This window comes from Vanessa atalanta, chromosome 3 (genome assembly GCF_905147765.1).
Source record: "Vanessa atalanta chromosome 3, ilVanAtal1.2, whole genome shotgun sequence".
Classification (NCBI taxonomy): Eukaryota; Metazoa; Arthropoda; class Insecta; order Lepidoptera; family Nymphalidae; genus Vanessa; species Vanessa atalanta.
In genome coordinates, this window is record NC_061873.1 from 2,220,114 (window position 1) to 2,239,033 (window position 18,920).

Below are 18,920 nucleotides of genomic sequence, written 5' to 3' on the forward strand. Positions count from 1 at the left end.
TGCCTGGGTTTGAACCTGAAATCATCGGTTAAGATGCACGCGTTTTAACTACTGGGCCCTCTCAGCTGTTTTTATTATAATTAAATAATTATTATCAAATTTAATAATGATATTATTACCTGCATTAGTAGGTTACGTTGTGTTTACACACAAGCAACAAGGCCTAGCTAATCCAAATAACGTTCAAGATATGTGGTATAATTTACAGAAATGCCTTCGAATGTACATCACAATACAAATGACGGCCAATTTCTCTTGAAAACGAAAAAATATGTAATAACTAAATAATTTCCACCCGGAGTCATAATTCCTCTTATTTTCGTTGCATCTCCTTTAACAAATGTGCCTTGGTTTTTCCTAAGAAAACTCAACGGGTCATTTCGCTCGAAGCGTTTTACAAAATTACTCATACCGCCACTATTAACCTTATTGCTTTTATAATAGGGATTATACTCCCTTGCACAATAAAGTTTTGTTTGCAAACCAAGATTCCACCTTTCCTCTGATTTCCCTAAGGTCGGAGTCAAATATTTTAAAAAATTCGCTCCGCTTCTGTATAAAAAATAAGTTTAACTCTTAAAAAATGACTTTTTCTTTGATGCGCCATTTGGTTAAGTTCTTTATTTAAAAAGTTAAACTCATGAAGTAGATTTTCCTCTTAATTCATAATACTATAATAAAAGTTTAGTATTATTCTTAAATATTTTATATTTTTATTTATAATATCAAATTTAAAATGATAAGATATATTTAACGTCAGAGAAATTCGTTCGAATCGTTCTAATTTATGATATAGAAATATGTTAGCCACCGAAATTTAGTTCAAGATATTAGACGAAATTATGCTAGTGACGCTTTTTTTCTTGATTTAAATATTAGATAGGTGTATATTTCAATGGTTTTTGTCAATGGCCCAATAGTAAGAACACGAGGATCTTAAGCGAAGGTCGCGAATTCATATTCAGGTAAACACAGCAGGCGTACTCAGAACGTATATGATAACATTTTAAAACACTGATACAAACTCTTAACCTCCAAACCCTATCCTTGAGAGAAGGAAAAGTCTGAGCAGCATATATTGTAAATAACAACCGTTGCCTTCTTTTGAAGTATATAATTTACAGAAATCAGTTGTTTTTACAACTGATTTCTGTAAATTTCTGTAAACGTATATCAGACTGTTTTAAACAATAACATCACACATCTATGGTACCTATTGAATGATATAAGAATTCGTCATTCAAAATTTCACGTCCGAAATAAAAATTAAATGTTCACAATTTTAAATTTATTTACGCAGTTTGAAATATCTATAGACGTTTATATATATCTTTACCGATTAAAATATTCACGGCATAATTTGAATATTTGAATCGTTTAAAGGATTAAATCTAAAGTCAAACCAATGAAATGGTTTTATTCACAAAGCCCAGGCATTAGAACAGTTAATACTAATCACCTAGGCTGATGTAACTGGTCAATACTGAAGAGTATTACCATTTGTGGTTTGGAGAATTAGGCGCTTGTAACATTAGCATCGAGAATGAATTACCGTACCGTTTGCGGCGTATTGGTTATTCAAAATATTCCTCCAATAAACAAATGGGATATATTTTGTTTTACTCTTTTCGAAACTACATACATATGAATACCGGCACTTAGGAATATGTTCGAGGTTTTTTTTATATTTTTATATAAGTTCATTGTCCTTCGGATGTGTCTTTATGTTATTTGAAAGGTGTGCAACTATGCCCCATAGGTCATTTACCATCGTAAAAAGTTGGCAAAATTTCCTCAATAAGAAGAAATAGAGGAATTCGACCACATGCGTTACTACTACTAATAAGAAAATCTGATCTGTAGTAAAATTTTTTATGGTATCGGTAGTCGGACGAGCAAATGGGCCACCTGATGGTAAGTGGTCACCACCGCCCATGGCGCCCATGGCGACAATGGCGTTGTAAGATATATTAACCATTCCTTACATCAACCAATGCCTTGTGCCTGTAGTTACACTGGCTCACTCACCCTTCAAACCGGAACACAATAATACTAAGTACTGCTAAATATCTGATGAGTGGGTGGTACCTACCCAGCCGGGCTTGCACGAAGCCAAATAGGAACTCTAAAATCTTGTTAAAAGTTTTTTTTTTAATTTTACCTCATTTTAACAATGATTTCAACTTACACATATGGGTTGTATTTTGTACTATTTATAATGTATTCATTAAACTGATGTGATGAATTAACGTTACTTTAATATTCTTTGAGAACTCCTGCTATACTGTAGGCATTTATACACGAGGCTTTACCGGCTAAGAAGGAAGCCATTATAATTTAGTGAATAAGTAAACAGAAACGGTGTATGCTCTAAGCGTGAATTAGTTCATCCCACAATAGAGTTCAGGACAACCATATATTCGTCTCGCTCACTCATTTTTATATACATAATACTGATACATTTAAAATACATATAAAAATAGACCAACTGAATCTTTTCACAACTCTATATGAGACAAAGCGATTGTCATTTAAACACTGATCACCATCAAAAGTTAAGTGCTAATGTAATAGAATACATTAAATATTGCAATTATCATATTCTGATAATCACCGAAATAGATTAACTTGCTTACCGAAGCACGGCGATGGTGCCAAAGACCAACGAACATTCAGTATATTCATAGAAGTCATCATATAAATATGAAATCAAATTTAATATACGAAAACCAATCTAACCAATGAACGATTAGACATTATTATTATAATCCGTATCTGAAAAAACTACGAAATTAATATATTATTTACACCAGAAGAGAACTTCGATAGAAGAACGATTCGGAGAACGTTTTTAATATATATTTATGTAATACTATGACGTTTACTCGATTTAAATGATGTCTGTGTTTTACTTAGTATTATTATCTGGTAAGGGTATATCTTTTTTATGAAGGGCGGTTAAGTGTACATATACATATACTTTCTTTAATAGACATTTTACTGTAGTAGTAACAAACCCTTTTATTGTCAATACACTAACTACTCGATTCAAGATGTTACCTTTTATACATATACTAGCTTTTATTACGATGATATTATATTATTATATTTATATATGTATATACGTTTTTCATATATGAATAAAATCATTGCATCTAAATTATAAACCAGTGAGTCTTACTGTACTTGTAAGAATTAATCTATTTACAAAATTTTATTATATTCCGTAACTATTGTCACAGAAGACAAAATTAAAATATCCGAGTTAGTCATGTACTTTCTACTAAACTACGCTGACACAGTTGCTGAAAAATCTTTTAGTACCGAATAAATGCTTTGATTTTCTCTTTGTGACTCAAAAAAAGTATCACTTAAAGTGTCACATATCGTTAAGATGCACTATATAGTTCCACAAATCCCGTGGATGATTAGCCTTACACGGCAATTTGCAATGAAAGGACGCCATCAGGCCACTTAACCCGCTCCGTATATCATTTGACCTACATGTTTCAGTCGGGTAATAAGTTCTTTTACAGAGAATAAAATTATATGTATTCTTTCAAAAAGCCTTTTCAAGTTATATTTTTAAGATAAGATAAATCACATAAATTTTCTATATAATTACATAATCATCCGTTATTCAGTACAAGATTTTAACTGTTTTCGTCAAGCATATTCAAAGAAAATACGTCCTGACAGACTGCCTAGCAGGAGAATGATCTTAAAAGGGCTCCCTGAGGGAAACCCTAAAAACCGACTTATTCTATTAACCCCGCATCTGGTCTCACATCTTGAAGTAAATTGAAATAACAAAGTGCTTACATTTTTTTTATTCTGCAGTCCTCAATCGCTTCCATCACTAACGTTTCATCGGATTCTTCATCAATCAAGTTTCAAATGCGCTTAAATTGAAAATTGCGCTCTCGGAATAGAGGTATATTTTTTATATTTTATTTGAATATTATTTTAATAAATAATATTCCGCTAACGTTAATGTTATCCGCTTTAAGCGCTTTACGCGATACTCGTTAAACAGCTCACGTAATAAGTCGTAGTTGCTAAAGCAGTCGTGTTTGCTTAGCAAATCTTGCACTTGTTTTTCTTACAAGTCTCTATAGATACAGCGTGTTTTAGCAAATAATGTATATCACCGCCTAACAGCGGACATACCGTCTCGGGGGATGCTGCCCCACAGTAAGACAGAAAATACATACAATGTTGGTTGGTGGTTAGAATATACTTGTGTAATAAGAAAAATACGTATATTTTAGGTGAACAAAAATAATGAATATACGTTCCGATAAGTTGTAGGTAATAACTAATTACTAACACGTATTCTACCGTTAAGCAGTGCAGCAGTAACTTTGTTCTCTTGTGCAAATTTGATTTGATTTGAATTATAAGTGAGCCAGTGTAACTAATGGCACAAGAGCATTATATTTCAGTTCCCAAGGATGTTTAAAATTTCAAACAGTACCAATGTCTAATGGGCAATGGTGACCACTTACCATCACGTGGCCCATTAATCCATCCGCCTACTGATGCCATTTAAAAGAGAAGATCGACAGATAAGTCTACCCAACGATTTGATCTCCGGCTACGTTGCATAAATAGCCACGTTTCATAAAAATATATATAAAATATAATTATATACTTCTACGTCCTTACATGTAAATGTTGAAAAGTGGTGCAGTTGAATATAGATTTATCTCTTACTGACATCTTTGATTTGTCATTCGAAAGAAGAAGACGAAGCATTGCTTAACTAATGCCTCAAACAGTCAAACATAATTTTAAAAAAAAAAGCCTTGTGCCCGAAAACTATTTACCATCATACTGTTAAAGTTTCAATCTAGATAAACAAGCAAATAGAACTTACCTCTTTATAATATTAGTGATAATGTATGTCAAAGCGTGTCCAAGCGACCAAGCCTCAGGATTCGTTCAGCGTCCCGGCGGGACGCAGCTGAAACATTACTCGTTCAACCACCTCACGTAGTGACACTACCCAGATCAATACAAACACGTAATTAACTTATACCACAAATATTATTTGTATAATATATAGAGGAATATTAAAAAAATTATTGAATATAATTATTTTGAAAAAATATGTGATTATATAAACTTACAGTTATATATATATATATATGTACATTTAATATTTTAGATCTTTGGATCACTCATTCCTTAAAATTGGTTCGGTTATAATTTAACTTACGTCATACCAAATTTTATCTAATTCGGTTCAGTGATTTGACAGCGAAAGAGCAACAAACAGACATACAGAGAGACAAAGTTAGTTACATATATGTGCAATTTTACTGAATCTTTGAGATTTTTTAATTGCAACTTTTCTTTGATTATAAAGTCAATAAGTATCCACTTATGTAAGCCATGAAAAAAAAAGTAAATAAATACCAACCTCGCAGGAAGCACGAGTATGTTGGCTGCTGAGTCCGCGTCTTTGTTCGAGTGGTCGTTGAAGTAACAGGCTTTTAATTTTTTCATTTATCAGGGAAAAAGTATCTTGTATGTTTAGCGTTAGCTTAATACGCATATATAATACAGAAACATGCTTGTCTTTTAAATTTAATACAATGAATTATTTCAATTGACATGTTTTGCAGACATAAAATGTTTTTGAAAACAAATTATTTTATTACAGAAAAAAAATCTTGATTCGATTTTATTAAATGTATAAAAGACAAGAAAATTGTATTATTATTATTATGTGTGATCAAAATGCAAGTCGACTTGTTTTTAACAAGGCGCAGGGGATGTCGCCCTAACACTTGGTAATCACTTAAGACCCTCGGAATAGGGATGCGTGGAAAATGTAAATAGGACGTGAAAAAGAAAATATGTATGAAAACATGTTTTCAGTTAAGAATAAAAACAATGCTTGCAAAAATATTCCACAACTATTGTTTGTCGCTTAAATTCATGAAATTAGATGTACAAGCACTTTTGAATTGTCATTTTACAAACTATATTAAGTAAAGCTACCATCGATTCGGAACGTAGATTCTACCGAGAAGAACCGTCATGAAACTCTTTACTCTCTTTCAACATTTGAAATACATAGTTATTTTAGTTAAATACAATTATATATGTATATAATATATCCTGCACGGAAGTCAATTATTAACTGAACGATTTTATATCATCTATATAATCTTGTATTAAACAATATGGTTTATTTATTAATGTATTTTTTACAAATGTTTTGAAATTACGAATTTATTAGAAATCATGCAATATTTGGGAAAAAACTATCATATAATTTACAAGTAAAGTTACATACAAAACAAGACATGTTAACTATTCGTCAGTTCTAGCCTTGCCATTCAAATGCATATAATCCGTACCTTTTTTGTTGAACAATTGACCCTCCAAAGAACTCAACGACAACTATCATTCCGACTGTCTCAAGCTACTTTTCTTTGAGAAATTCGAGCGAAAATCGACGCGAAACAATTAAGTAGGAAAAGGGGATTAAACACAATTAAAAGTTACCAAATTTTAAACGTTTCAAAGTATTCATTTGTACGTTTTCCTGTCGAAATCAAGGGACCGTTTGGGAGTAAAAAGTCACTAAAAATCCCCAATAGCTTTATGTTAATTTCTTGTCGTCTACGACTCCAAGCGTATTAATTTAATTGGAGTTAACGTTATGTTGTTGCTAAAACGAATGCCCACCCGACTAATTTAGATTATGTATATTCGTGTCGAATCTCACCTGTGAAATTGTTCGTGTCAACTGTCAACCACTAAACACTTTACTCTTCATATATTTGATATATAAAATAATTAATTTTGTATTTTAAAATTCTTTCAATTATAATAAGTTAATTATATATTTATTATAAGCTATTGGCAGTGTCAGAATGAAGTAAACATTATTATTTTCATCCGAGCTATAATGACATTTTACCGAGGACATAGACGTACCTACACACGCCTCACAATTTCTTATCGGATAAGCTCCTTATAGAATTTTCTTCCAACGAATTTTGCGATAGAATCTATGTTACTTTCGTACAAATTTTATAAAAATTTGATATTTTATTTAGATAAATAAATAGTGCATCATTATTCTTATAAGTCTGCAAAATACTCTTAAATGTCTCACTGACCAAAGTTCCGTCTCTTCTTAAAGGAGCTGGAGCTCATTCCATTTCATTTTTTCTACTCTTCATATACACATAAATTTCACCATGCAGATTTTCTCACGAAATTTTCTTCGGCAAAGATTACGAAATTCCAAATCAACTTAAATTATTTAAACACTCAGTGAATCTACAATGAGTATTTAAATATTATAAAAAAGGAATTGATATTTTCGATTGAGACCATGAAATCACTAATTACTCTCTTGCATACCTTATTATTTACAAATCTATTAATTACATTATGCTTCGATGAATATCAACTTGGACTATCATAGAAAACTAACAATTTTATAAGATACAAGTAGCTAAGAGACGGTAGCGTCTCCGACAAAAGAAAACATTTGCATTTAATCTACTCAAGTATCAGCATTGATGGTCCTACTCCGCCTTTTTTGTAATATTAATTTATCTATTACAAAATGACTTAAACAGAAATGTACTGAGCTTCTTCAAATGAATTTCACATACGGCGCAACGTGTGACAAAGATTTCATTATAAACTAAAGAACACTAATTATATCTCCTTATTAAACACGAGACTGTATTTGACGAACATACAGCGTATAAAACTCCGCCTTGACATAACGTAATTACCCTTTGAAATAGTAAAACAAGCAGCGTAACTTTGTTATGAGTTTTTCGCTAAAGTTAGGGTTAACTTACACCCTTGGGCATAAACTTGGCAGACAATGGACAATCTGCGCGCACGCACAAACTTTTAACGCTAAAAGCCCTTTGTTTCAAACAAAGTAGCCCACTAAGTCATATAGTAACTGTACGCGGTTGTTGTTCTCTTGGGATGAGATATAGGTTGAAAACATGTTTGCAGGAAATAGTGCAGTTTTATTGAAATGCGGAAAGGAAAAAAAAATAATGCAATTGTTTATGTATTTTTTTGGAGAATATTAAACAACAAGCTTAATCTTAAAAATATATTGTTATCGCTTGCGCTTATAATTCACATCAGCTCAGGAGTAACGCTAAGGGCAATCTCACTAGGCTTCTTATCTCGTGCCCTAGTACTTCCAGCGGCGGCGTGACGCAAGGTTATTTACGCGCACGCCGCCCCTAAGCCCCTATTTATTCCCAGCAATGTATCTGAAAATTAGGGATCACATCCAACCGGGGATTCGGGGTTAATTTGCGGTATACTCGCAACGAAAACGCGAATAGCGATAAAGTAAGAACAATGTTGATACGTCACGTGATTCCGTGATTACGTGCAAATATTTCTGCTTTGTTTCAAGGATATAATAGGTTATTTCGACGATAAGTTTTACGTATAGCTATGAGATAGGTGTCTGATATAGCGAAACAATTTCCTCTATTTCCTTGATGCTGAGATGGGAAAAATTTGGTTCGTTTTCGCGTCGGAATTAAGATCGCTTCAGCGTGAAAATGAAACTAACTAAAACATACGTACACAGCGGTTATTTGCAACATTACATTATTTTATATTCATGGTTATTACATTTCATTCATTTTGTTTGATGTTTTTCTATAGAACGCATATCAAACCAAAAATATGCCTAGTCATAATTACGGAGTAAATAACGTAAGAAAAGTAACATTTCGGATATATATTCGTTATAGTTTATATCGTTACCTATAAGTAAGATCATAAAAACTCCGTTGGTTCGGCGAACCCTGAGGGCAGCCCAGAACTTATTTTATATGACGCCGGTGTAACCCAGGGAGTTTTTAGCGTATTAGGCTTACCGGCTCCGCCTATAACAGTAAAAAGGTTTATATTTTCATACTCTTTAGGTCAAAAAAATTATATAAAACACTTTTATGAATCCTATACCATGAAATTTGTAAAAGGGTTTTATAAATTCTCATATATAAGTATATTCTCAATATTTCGTTTCATTTTAACTTAAATGAACGGCCTGTAAATGTCCCATTGCTGGGCTAAGGCGTTCTCTCGCTTTTGGTGGAGAAGGTTTGGAGTTTATTCCACCACGCTACTCTAGTGCTAGTCGTTGGATACACATGTGGTAGAATTTAATTTAGATTCAGATATATTAGACACATGTAAGTTTCCTTACGATATTTTCCTTCAACGCCAAGCACGAACTAAAAACACAAATTAAGCACATGGAAATTCAGTGTTGCTAGCCTGGGTTTGAACCCGCAATCATCAGTTAAGATGCACGCGCTCTAACCACTGGGCCATCTTTGCTTATAACTTATTTAACCATAACTATTAATTAGACATTTCTTTTTAATTTATATTCGAATTCAACTGCGTTTTCGCAGTATTAATATTCACGGGGAAGTTGGAAATTTATAAATAAAGGTCATTACGGAGTAAATTTCTGTCGCAAGGTTGTTTTAAAAAATGTGCCGTCTGTAACGAGAGCAGTGCAATTAGCGTTCTTAAAAAAATAATGAGTTTTGCGCTGTTTTAACATTCAGGAAATTTCATTGCTACCCATTATTTTTCCCCGATTACAGCGCGAAAAAAGAAGATTATGTGTATGAAACATTTATGTTTGGTTTAAATCGTTAAATAATTTTAAATACAATCGTAAAGATATTATTATTATTAATAATAATAAATGTGGTTGATCATGATATTTTATTAAAATAATCATTATAAGAAATCAATACTAGCTGCAAATAGCTTTTTACATGAAATTCTAGTTATATTTTTTTATCGTTGTTCAAATGTTTTGCTTCGTTAGAACTTACTCTACATACAACTGATACCGAATGAAAAACATTAATTGAAACTACCGTTTCATCAGACAAACGGACATAATATATCGTATTGACACAGCGTCCGGGACCTGGCCCGGGGCGAAATCTTTGTCCTGTCGACCTGGCTCACACACGGGCAAGGCAAACCCTTTTAGACGCAACGAACGTGTGTGTAATATTAACGGAAACATTAAATCGTGTATTCTGTGAAAACTCCTGAAAGGTCGTGTATTAGAGAACCGTTTTCGACGTCTTCTTGATCAAATTATTACAAGGGTTTTCATTTTAATGTAGACTTGTTAGACGTAAGCGTTATAGTTATTAAATAATCATATTTATCTTATCAATTTTCTCTTTCATTATAACAGCCGGTATATATCCCGCTTCTGGGCTGACACCTTCTCTTCTCTTAAGGAGAAGATTTACGGAGCTTATTCAACCGCTCTGAGCCAAAGCGTCACACTTGAATTTCGTTCAACAAATGTAGGTTTCCTCGCGATTTTTCCTTCGCCGCCAAGTACTAGACTAACGATTAAACGCACGGCAAGTGAGTGGTGTTTGCCTGGGTTCACCGCAATCTGCGAAAACGATTCATGTGTTCGAACTGATGGTTTATCTCGCTCACAAAGGAAAATTGATCCAGTATTCACTCGACATTTGTTTACAACAACTTGACAATGCCACAGTGACTCGAGGAAAATATCTTTTTTTTTTACAATGAACCCATCATTGTTTCAAGAAATTGGCGACATTTCTCGAATTTTCGCTTTACAAAATTTTCGCTCCAGTAAAGGCAAAAGCGTGGAGTTTTTAGCGAAACTAGCATCGTCATTACCAGCTTTTTGTTTCGCATTTGTAAATACCGTCTGTTAGGAATACCAGAGCGTTGTGACATCGCAAATTACTTTTGGGGGAAATTTTGCGTCGTTACGACCGCGTTTGGTCGCCGGCCGGCCGCAAACAAACCGACTACTAAAACTTTCTGACTGAAAGTTGTTTGGTGAAATTCAACAGCGTCACTTTGCACTATACAATAGCATTCAAACGTTTTCGACTTTAAGTAACTTGTTTTTAACTCTAAATGCTGTCCTGAATTTAAAGAAGACGTCCTTATTCAATTAATTTATTACTAAACGCTAGATATGTACAGAAATAGCTTTTAATATGTCCTTTGAAATTTCATGAACCGTTTAGTTAGAAAAATATGAATTGAAAAGTACAAACAACCGCAATATGCACAAACGAATACTTCTAAGCCTTAGAAAATAGAAAGGAATTAAAACAAAGAAAAGTTAACAAATGATTTCATATTGTCCTCGCCTGAAGCGACTTTAAACTATAAGCATATGAATCTAACGGTAAGTTTTGCTTGAAAGTAGGGATAATGTCTAATGCTCCCTGGTTTGCTCAGTGCCCGGTTATTAGGAACTGTCGAGGTAATGAAATTATTATAAACGTTCCCTCGTAGTAACGGCATAATCGCCTCTTCGCTGGGAAAACTACACGTGCCAGCTGATACAAGCGAAACGATGTCTGTCTGTAAAATTAACTTTCATAATTTCTTCCGAGAAATGGCACAATATAACAAAAAATATATATGCGTTTCTTATGCAATTCAAGTTGGTACATAGGATGTTGTTATACTAAACGTATTTTGATGACGTATTTACATGAAGCATTAGACTTTCGGTATTCTAAGTCTACATGTGATATGGAGTAAATCGAATTTGATTTTATATAGTACTAGTTTTCGACCGCGGCTTCGCTAACATTTTAGAGGTTGGTCGTAAATTTTTGGGTACAAAAGTAATTCTTTGAGGTTCCAGCTTGTTTTTTTACGGTTTGGCTGAGAAATAGTAACATACAGAAAGACAAACAGAAAAAGTTAAAAATAAAATAAAACTCACCGTTTACTACTTACAATATTTTAGTAAGGATCTACGAAACTGAAATTACGATACTTATTAAAGACAATTTTATACGAAGCAGTAGCTGGTCAATATTTATTAAATCGGTTATCTAAAACAATCTAATAACAACAATCTGTATCATTAATCATTAGTGTGTAAAGAGAGCATAACACATACATATATACTATGCCAACTAAATAATAATTTATATTTACATTTAAAAGCAAAGCCAGGACAATATCCGAGCAACAGGAATAATGGAATATCTGCATTTTTTATAAGACATCCTTTTAAAGTTGCTGCGAGCAAATTACACACATGGCAGGCAGGCATTGACAATTCAAACACGAAGGCTATAATTTGTGTAATTGAAATTATCCAGTACAAGTGCACTCATTAATGTTACTTTATGCTTTTTACAGATGGCGCCTCACCGCTCCGGGAGCCGGTCCGCGGCTTACGTCACATTCAACACTATTATGGTAAGTTAAATGTTCATTTACTAATTGAATATAAATTATTTTATTCGTATTTTCACTGAAATTTCATTATTAATTTACAATTAAATATCCATTAAGGTGTATTCCATAGAGAATAGACGAACTATACATAACAATCATGACAATACGCGATCATAATTCAAGCTCCACACGTTTTGTCACAACGGAATGAAGTAAAACGTTCGTTTTGCACGCAAGCTGAAACCAAAAAGTCAAGGTGTACAAAGGGCCTTATTGCTTTAAGCAATCTATCCCAAAATATATGGCACCTGTACCGGCTATAGCATGATTACAATCGCATTCGCACACACCATTCGTCTATTTACGTCGACAAATCACGCGGACAATTAACAGTTCCGATTAAACGGCGCGGAGTTGCCGCACAGTTGCATGCACGCTGAGGTACAAAATCTGCATAATGCCACTCATTTCGCGAGCGTTTGTCGCCGCCAAATGAAGCGCGGAAATCCGCCATTCCCATCGGCCAGCTTAACTTGGCCTCCGTCTTTGTGACCACTATAAACACAATAAATACCATCCGAATGTGGACGCTCGGCAGCGATGCAAGCTGATGCAAATATTCGCAAAACGTACCGCCTGTAATAGCGCGTGAAACTGTGGTTGTACGCTCCGCTCGCTCGGTTTTTATTTTTCATATCGATCAATGGATGTATGACTTCAAAAATTGAATTTGTTTCCTAGGTGACATTTCTAGTTATTGATAAAATAAATTGAATAAATATTTTCTTATAACATTCCATCACATTTTACTTATAGTTCTACGTAATTTCCCAGTAATAGCTTTTTAGTTCATCGAGATACATTTCGTAAGAAATGTTAATAATATTGAACAACAGTATTTTCTTAGAAAAACTTTTTTATTTCAGTTTATTTTCTGCGCGTAAATCTCATGTTCTTGTCAATGGTAGGAATCCGTAACGCAAATAACGTCATACTTGTTTAAATACATTATGTTCCCAAACGCTACGCCGTCAAATCATATTTGGTGTATAATTAAAAATGAACCATTATTGACTTATTAACCAACGACCAATTATAGCTCTATTCATTATAAATTCCGCTTGTAAATTTTCTCTTTTACTTATGAATTTAAATATTTACTTACAAAAATTATGGGTCTTAATTTTACTTATGCGGGATCGCCTGCTCCTTTCCACATTCGACCGAGTTTTTTCATCCGCCGAACACACTTGGCTAAGTTTTTTCATCCGCTAAGCTCCGTTGCCACAATTATGTGATTTGCATAGTTATCACACCCCGTGGTATTTCACGGTACGCTATAAACACCGACCGACTTTATTTTACGCCTTTTTTGTGGTGTACCCTATAAAAACGTGATTGCTTTCTGCTACTGTTTCTATGTTAATAAATAAGCATTAAAAAAGATGTAATTTTTCATCTATATTTCTTTCATCGTGCACAAAGTCAAATAAATTATTGAATCTACTCATACATAGGTATGTTTTACATAATATTAATTCTAATATCTATGCATATTCATGCACAGAAGAGAAGTTCATTCTCAGATGTAACCCATTAATTATCATTATGACACTGCTATCATTTTAATACATAATTAAAATACGTACGCAATACGATGTTCTATAGAATATATCTTAATGTTTCTATTGGCGCTAGTTATAAAATATTAGGACTAATGTATTTAAATTGTAACATGACATTTTTTGTAACAAAATCACTCAGTAGTAATAAAAATATATATTTAAAATCGCCCAACCATCGGCGTCAAATTCGACCGATACAAACCTATAACGTTGGATAGACGTTTTTTAAAAAAACAGCGAAGCATTTACAAAACAAGACAAAATCTGTGCACAACGCGTCGGACGTAGCCGTTTATTGGATTTTAGCGGAAATTTCACCGGGACAGCGCAAAACGTACAGCACTGTTTGCGAATGACCTGCATATCGAGTTTTGATTATGATTTGTACCAGTAAAGCCGGTCTGAAAGCCGGACGTGCTACAATTCGATACTCGTAATACATGCATTAATACTCCTTTGTTTCACAAAACTTGTTCGAATGGAAACAAACGGTATCTGCGGAACTTTTTGTAATACAATATACAAGTCACTGCAGCTACTTCGATGTGAACTTTTAACCATTGAATGATCATTTTATTTTCCATGTGAATGAAGTTAATACTCAACCTTATTTTGTAAGTGAATGTAAAGCTTATTTTTAAAATTTAATTTAAATTCAAATATTTCTCCGTCTGTTGCAAAAATCTGATTACTTTCTGTCATGAATTTTAATATTGTTTCATTCGACAAAGATACTGTTGATGTTGCATCTACGAGAAATCGCATCGTAACAGAATTAAAGTCCTCCGCGAAACTCAAGCTGAATCTCAGCCTCGCTCGGATCTCGTTGCTAATTGTTGGAAAGGGGAAACGTAATAAAAGTGCTAGTCTTTGAAGCAAAGAAGCTGCCCCGGGCGCCTCGCCGAAGCGCATTTTAATAAATTAAAACTGCGCAAAATTCCTATTCCAATATCATTCCATTTCTACTCGTACTTTTTGCTCTCTCCTCGACGAACCTCGCTCGCCTTACATTGATTTCGTTTTATTTTATAACAGAGTGGCTATCAATTCATCTAATACATTGCTCCCTGCTATCAAAAAGATCACGGTGCTCTGAGCAAAAAGGATAATTTAAAAATTTCTGTACATATTTTTCTCAAAAAGGTTTCTCTTTCAATAGTATGAAGTATCTTAAAAATTTTTACATATTCATTGCCTACGTATTTTTTAGAATAAAAGTGACTTGTTCCCTTTACTTAACCCCTAATAAAATATATGAATATGTCACTTATGTAAAACTATGTAAAAATGTTTTAAATGTCAAAATATTTTACAACTTTAAGTAACTTATATCAATAATTCTTTATTTTCTTAATTACAGATTCTTCTTGTATGTTTGGAGCTGGCGTGGTTGGGCGGTGCCTCGGCCCTCGCGAACTGCCCCGGCGGCTGCAGCTGCAACGACGACACCCTTGTCGTGGTCTGCGAGGAGAGTCGTCTTGACGTTCTTCCCATCGCCCTTAACCCCTCCATACAAAGACTTATCATCCGAAACAATAAAATAAAAACAATCGACAGCTCCATGCAGTTCTATGCTGAATTGCAACACCTAGACCTCTCACAGAACCACCTCGTCAACATACCGACAAAAAGCTTTTCATATCAAAAGAAATTACAAGAGTTGCACCTGAACCATAATAAAATATCTTCGGTGTCTAACAAGACGTTCCAAGGACTAAACTCATTGACTGTACTCAATTTGAAACGTAATTTTTTGGAAGAACTTACAAATGGGGTATTTTCTACGTTGCCTAGATTGGAAGAGCTAAATCTAGGACAGAATAGGATATCGAGGATTGAGCCGAGAGCTTTTGCAGGGCTTTCCGCCTTAAGAATACTCTATTTGGATGATAATCAGTTGAGCTCAGTGCCTACAACTTCTTTTAGTCTTTTGGGAAGTCTTGCAGAATTACATGTAGGCTTAAATGCTTTTTCCTTTTTGCCCGATGATGCTTTTGCTGGCCTGAATAGATTAGCCGTCTTAGACTTAAACGGAGCTGGACTCTTCAACATAAGTGACAATGCATTCAGAGGTCTCCCAGGGCTAAGAAGTCTTAACCTTTTTGGAAACCGATTAAGTGTTGTATCCACGCAACAACTTTCTGGGTTGACTAGATTAGAAGAATTATATATAGGTCAAAATGATTTCATTGTCTTAGAAAGTCACTCGTTTAAAGGACTGAAGAATCTTAAACTTCTTGATATCACTGGCGCAACCCAACTTGAACGGGTCGAAAAAGGTGCCTTTGAGGATAATATAAACTTAGAAAATATCGTTTTAACCAATAATAAAAAATTGTCTACCATTGAAGATTGCGCACTTTTGGGGCTACCAAAGTTAAGACATGTTTCACTAAGAGACAATGCCATCATATCACTGAGCGAGACCGTCTTCATTGGTAAAGAACTGAAGCAGCTCGACTTAACGGATAATCCGATTTTCTGTGACTGCCAGCTATTGTGGCTTCAGCAACTACTGAACGAAAAGAGTAATTTCACTCAGATCCAGTGTGCTAGCCCAGAACATTTAAAAGATAAATATTTACGAGCACTGAGTGCTGATGATTTAGGTTGCGTTTTGCACGACTCCAGGCAGCAAACTATTATTTGCATAGTAGTGGTCGCCTGCGTGGCTGTAATAGCTACTCTAGTTTTATTATTGTACAGATATCGTAAAAGCATGCAGGAGAAGCTAAAAGATTATAAATGGAATAAAGGACGTAAAAATCTAGAATATCATAAGCCCATCTCCACTGAGGAGGATTGCATAGTGCGGGGCATCCACCCATCACAGTACCCTGCGCCGCCGCACACTCCCGGCCTCAGACCAATTCCGGTTACGGAACTGTAGCTAGAGCTTTACGCCTCCCCGAGCGTGTTTTTCATGTCAGGCGGCCAGGGCTCTGCGAGACGGCCGCAACGCTCGGGAGGAGGCGGCACGATGCCCGCCAACGGGTTTACTTACATCGGAGGCGATGGACGTCATCAGCACCAACCCCTTACCCTCAACAACGGAGCACCCGTTCACCATCTAAATAATGGTTCCCTACGCTCCTTACCGGACAAGAAAAATAACCGTAACGGTGTTGTTTGCCATCCAGAAAATTTTCAACGAAACCTCGATACTCGGTACTCGAGGAAACAAGAGAATGGTTACATGCGAAATTCAGAAACCGTAATAGGTTTTCCGAGAGACCGAGAGCGGGACAGGGATTATGAACGAGAAGTTCCGGATTACAGTGAGCCAGAGTACTCCATAATCCCGGAAGCAGGGTACGGGCACGCTGAAGACTTCCCGCGTTCCTGCAGCCACTCCAATACTTTCAACTGTTGAGTGCTAACTGCGAACTCTTTCAACTATTTGTGATCTTGTAACACTAGCAATAAATCTTCATTCCATTATTTTTTCCTATGGACGGACTTCTTTTGTGATGGACGTAGTGCTCTAGGACATTAGTGTTTCGGGTCCGGTGTACGTTTGACCAGCGAGAACTATCCTATATCGTATTCGATTTAAGAGAGTACCTTATTTGTAAATTATAAAATTAAGTAGTTATGGATCTATTTTTCAATGAGATGTGGAGAGTGGAGCGTTAGAAAGTTTGACTTTCTTATGTAAGGTTGACTCGTATCATCGTGCTGCTTTATAAAAGTTATAATCATTATCAAATCGTGTGATATCATATAACGTCGAGCATACAGTTTAAACATTTTTGTCATAAGTGTACCACAACGAAACGACCATAACGTTATGATGATGCGAAACGACCACAATTCGTACAATGTACAGGCTAGTCGAGATAAGTTTAATTGTGGGAGACTCTGAAGATCGCTCCTCGAAAATGATTCTTCATCATGAACCTTGTGATTCATTTTATTTTCTACCAGTGCGGTGGAATTTGTATTTGATTTTGTACAAAAACCATTCCATAAGAAATCTTTTTTAAAGTCTAATTTTAATTATAGGTGACTAAATTAAGTGTGCATTAAATAAGACACCAATATAAGAGAAATATTAGTAAGTAATGAATGTAAATATATTTATATTATATTGAGATATTTATAAAATTTAATACGATCTTGCTCTTCTAATTATCATCAAATTATTTCTAAATACCCGACAGTGTATTATTTGCTATGGACTTAATATCAAGTAGGTAATATCTTACGTATGAGAGTCCATAATTTTGTCACTAAATATTGTTACATACTTACAATTATGTACACTAAATTCTTATTACGTAGGTACGAAGCACTTTTTCCAAATCATCACTCTAACATTAATGCTCAATTGTTTTTAAAAACAATTTAATTTGTTTTAGTAACCTTTATATTAAGATGTTAGAGAATGCAATATAAATTATATAAGTCGCTTTTTGTTTTATAATCGATGAGAGTTGTTCATCAGTCGAGGGAATACACATTATTTTAAACTGGTAATATTGTAAGCCAGACTTACGACATACATTCGTATATTGAACGAAATTAATTTTCGAAATCATTATAAATTTATCTGCTATATCTTGACTAATGAGCACTTTCATCGGTGCAATTCCGTTCACATCCTTATATCTATCTGGTAATTCCATTCATCCTTATCGTATTTGAACTATTGATATTAATATTCAATATTATAAAAAATAAATTTATAATCCATAAGGTTCACTTTTAGAAACATTCTCCATTGAATTAAAGTTTTTAATAAACCAATCGATAAACATACTTGATATATTTGTGTTTGAAAATAAAATTTTGTTTATTATGTAATACCTCCCAGTTAATTGAATTTTAAGATTTTCTTTGTAGATACCTATGGAGAAATTTAAGACTAAAAATATGGGCATGTGTTTAGTGCCTAGTAAATGCCTAAAAAGTATACAAAAATGATGAATACATATGAGAAATTGTGATTAGGATATTCACGACATTATAATAGATCATCAATCATTTCTGTATTTTATTGTAGCAATTACCTACATACAAACTCGATAAATATAACATACC

The 18,920-nt window shown here is 34.1% G+C and overlaps 1 protein-coding gene across 3 annotated transcripts in view; it reads left to right on the forward strand.

Annotated features, from left to right (window-relative positions):
* Positions 1-18,920, forward strand: part of LOC125076836 (leucine-rich repeat-containing G-protein coupled receptor 5-like) — a 249,125-nt gene extending 230,205 nt beyond the window's left edge. For 2 of the 3 annotated variants that reach the window (XM_047688538.1, XM_047688539.1), the window contains exons 5-6: positions 12,214-12,273; positions 15,238-16,915. In XM_047688538.1, coding sequence (XP_047544494.1) covers positions 12,214-12,273; positions 15,238-16,767 — 1,590 coding nt within the window. In that variant the 3' untranslated portion in view covers positions 16,768-16,915. Of the gene's footprint in view, positions 1-12,213; positions 12,274-15,237 lie in introns of all 3 variants that reach the window. The other variant, XM_047688540.1, reaches the window with a different exon arrangement.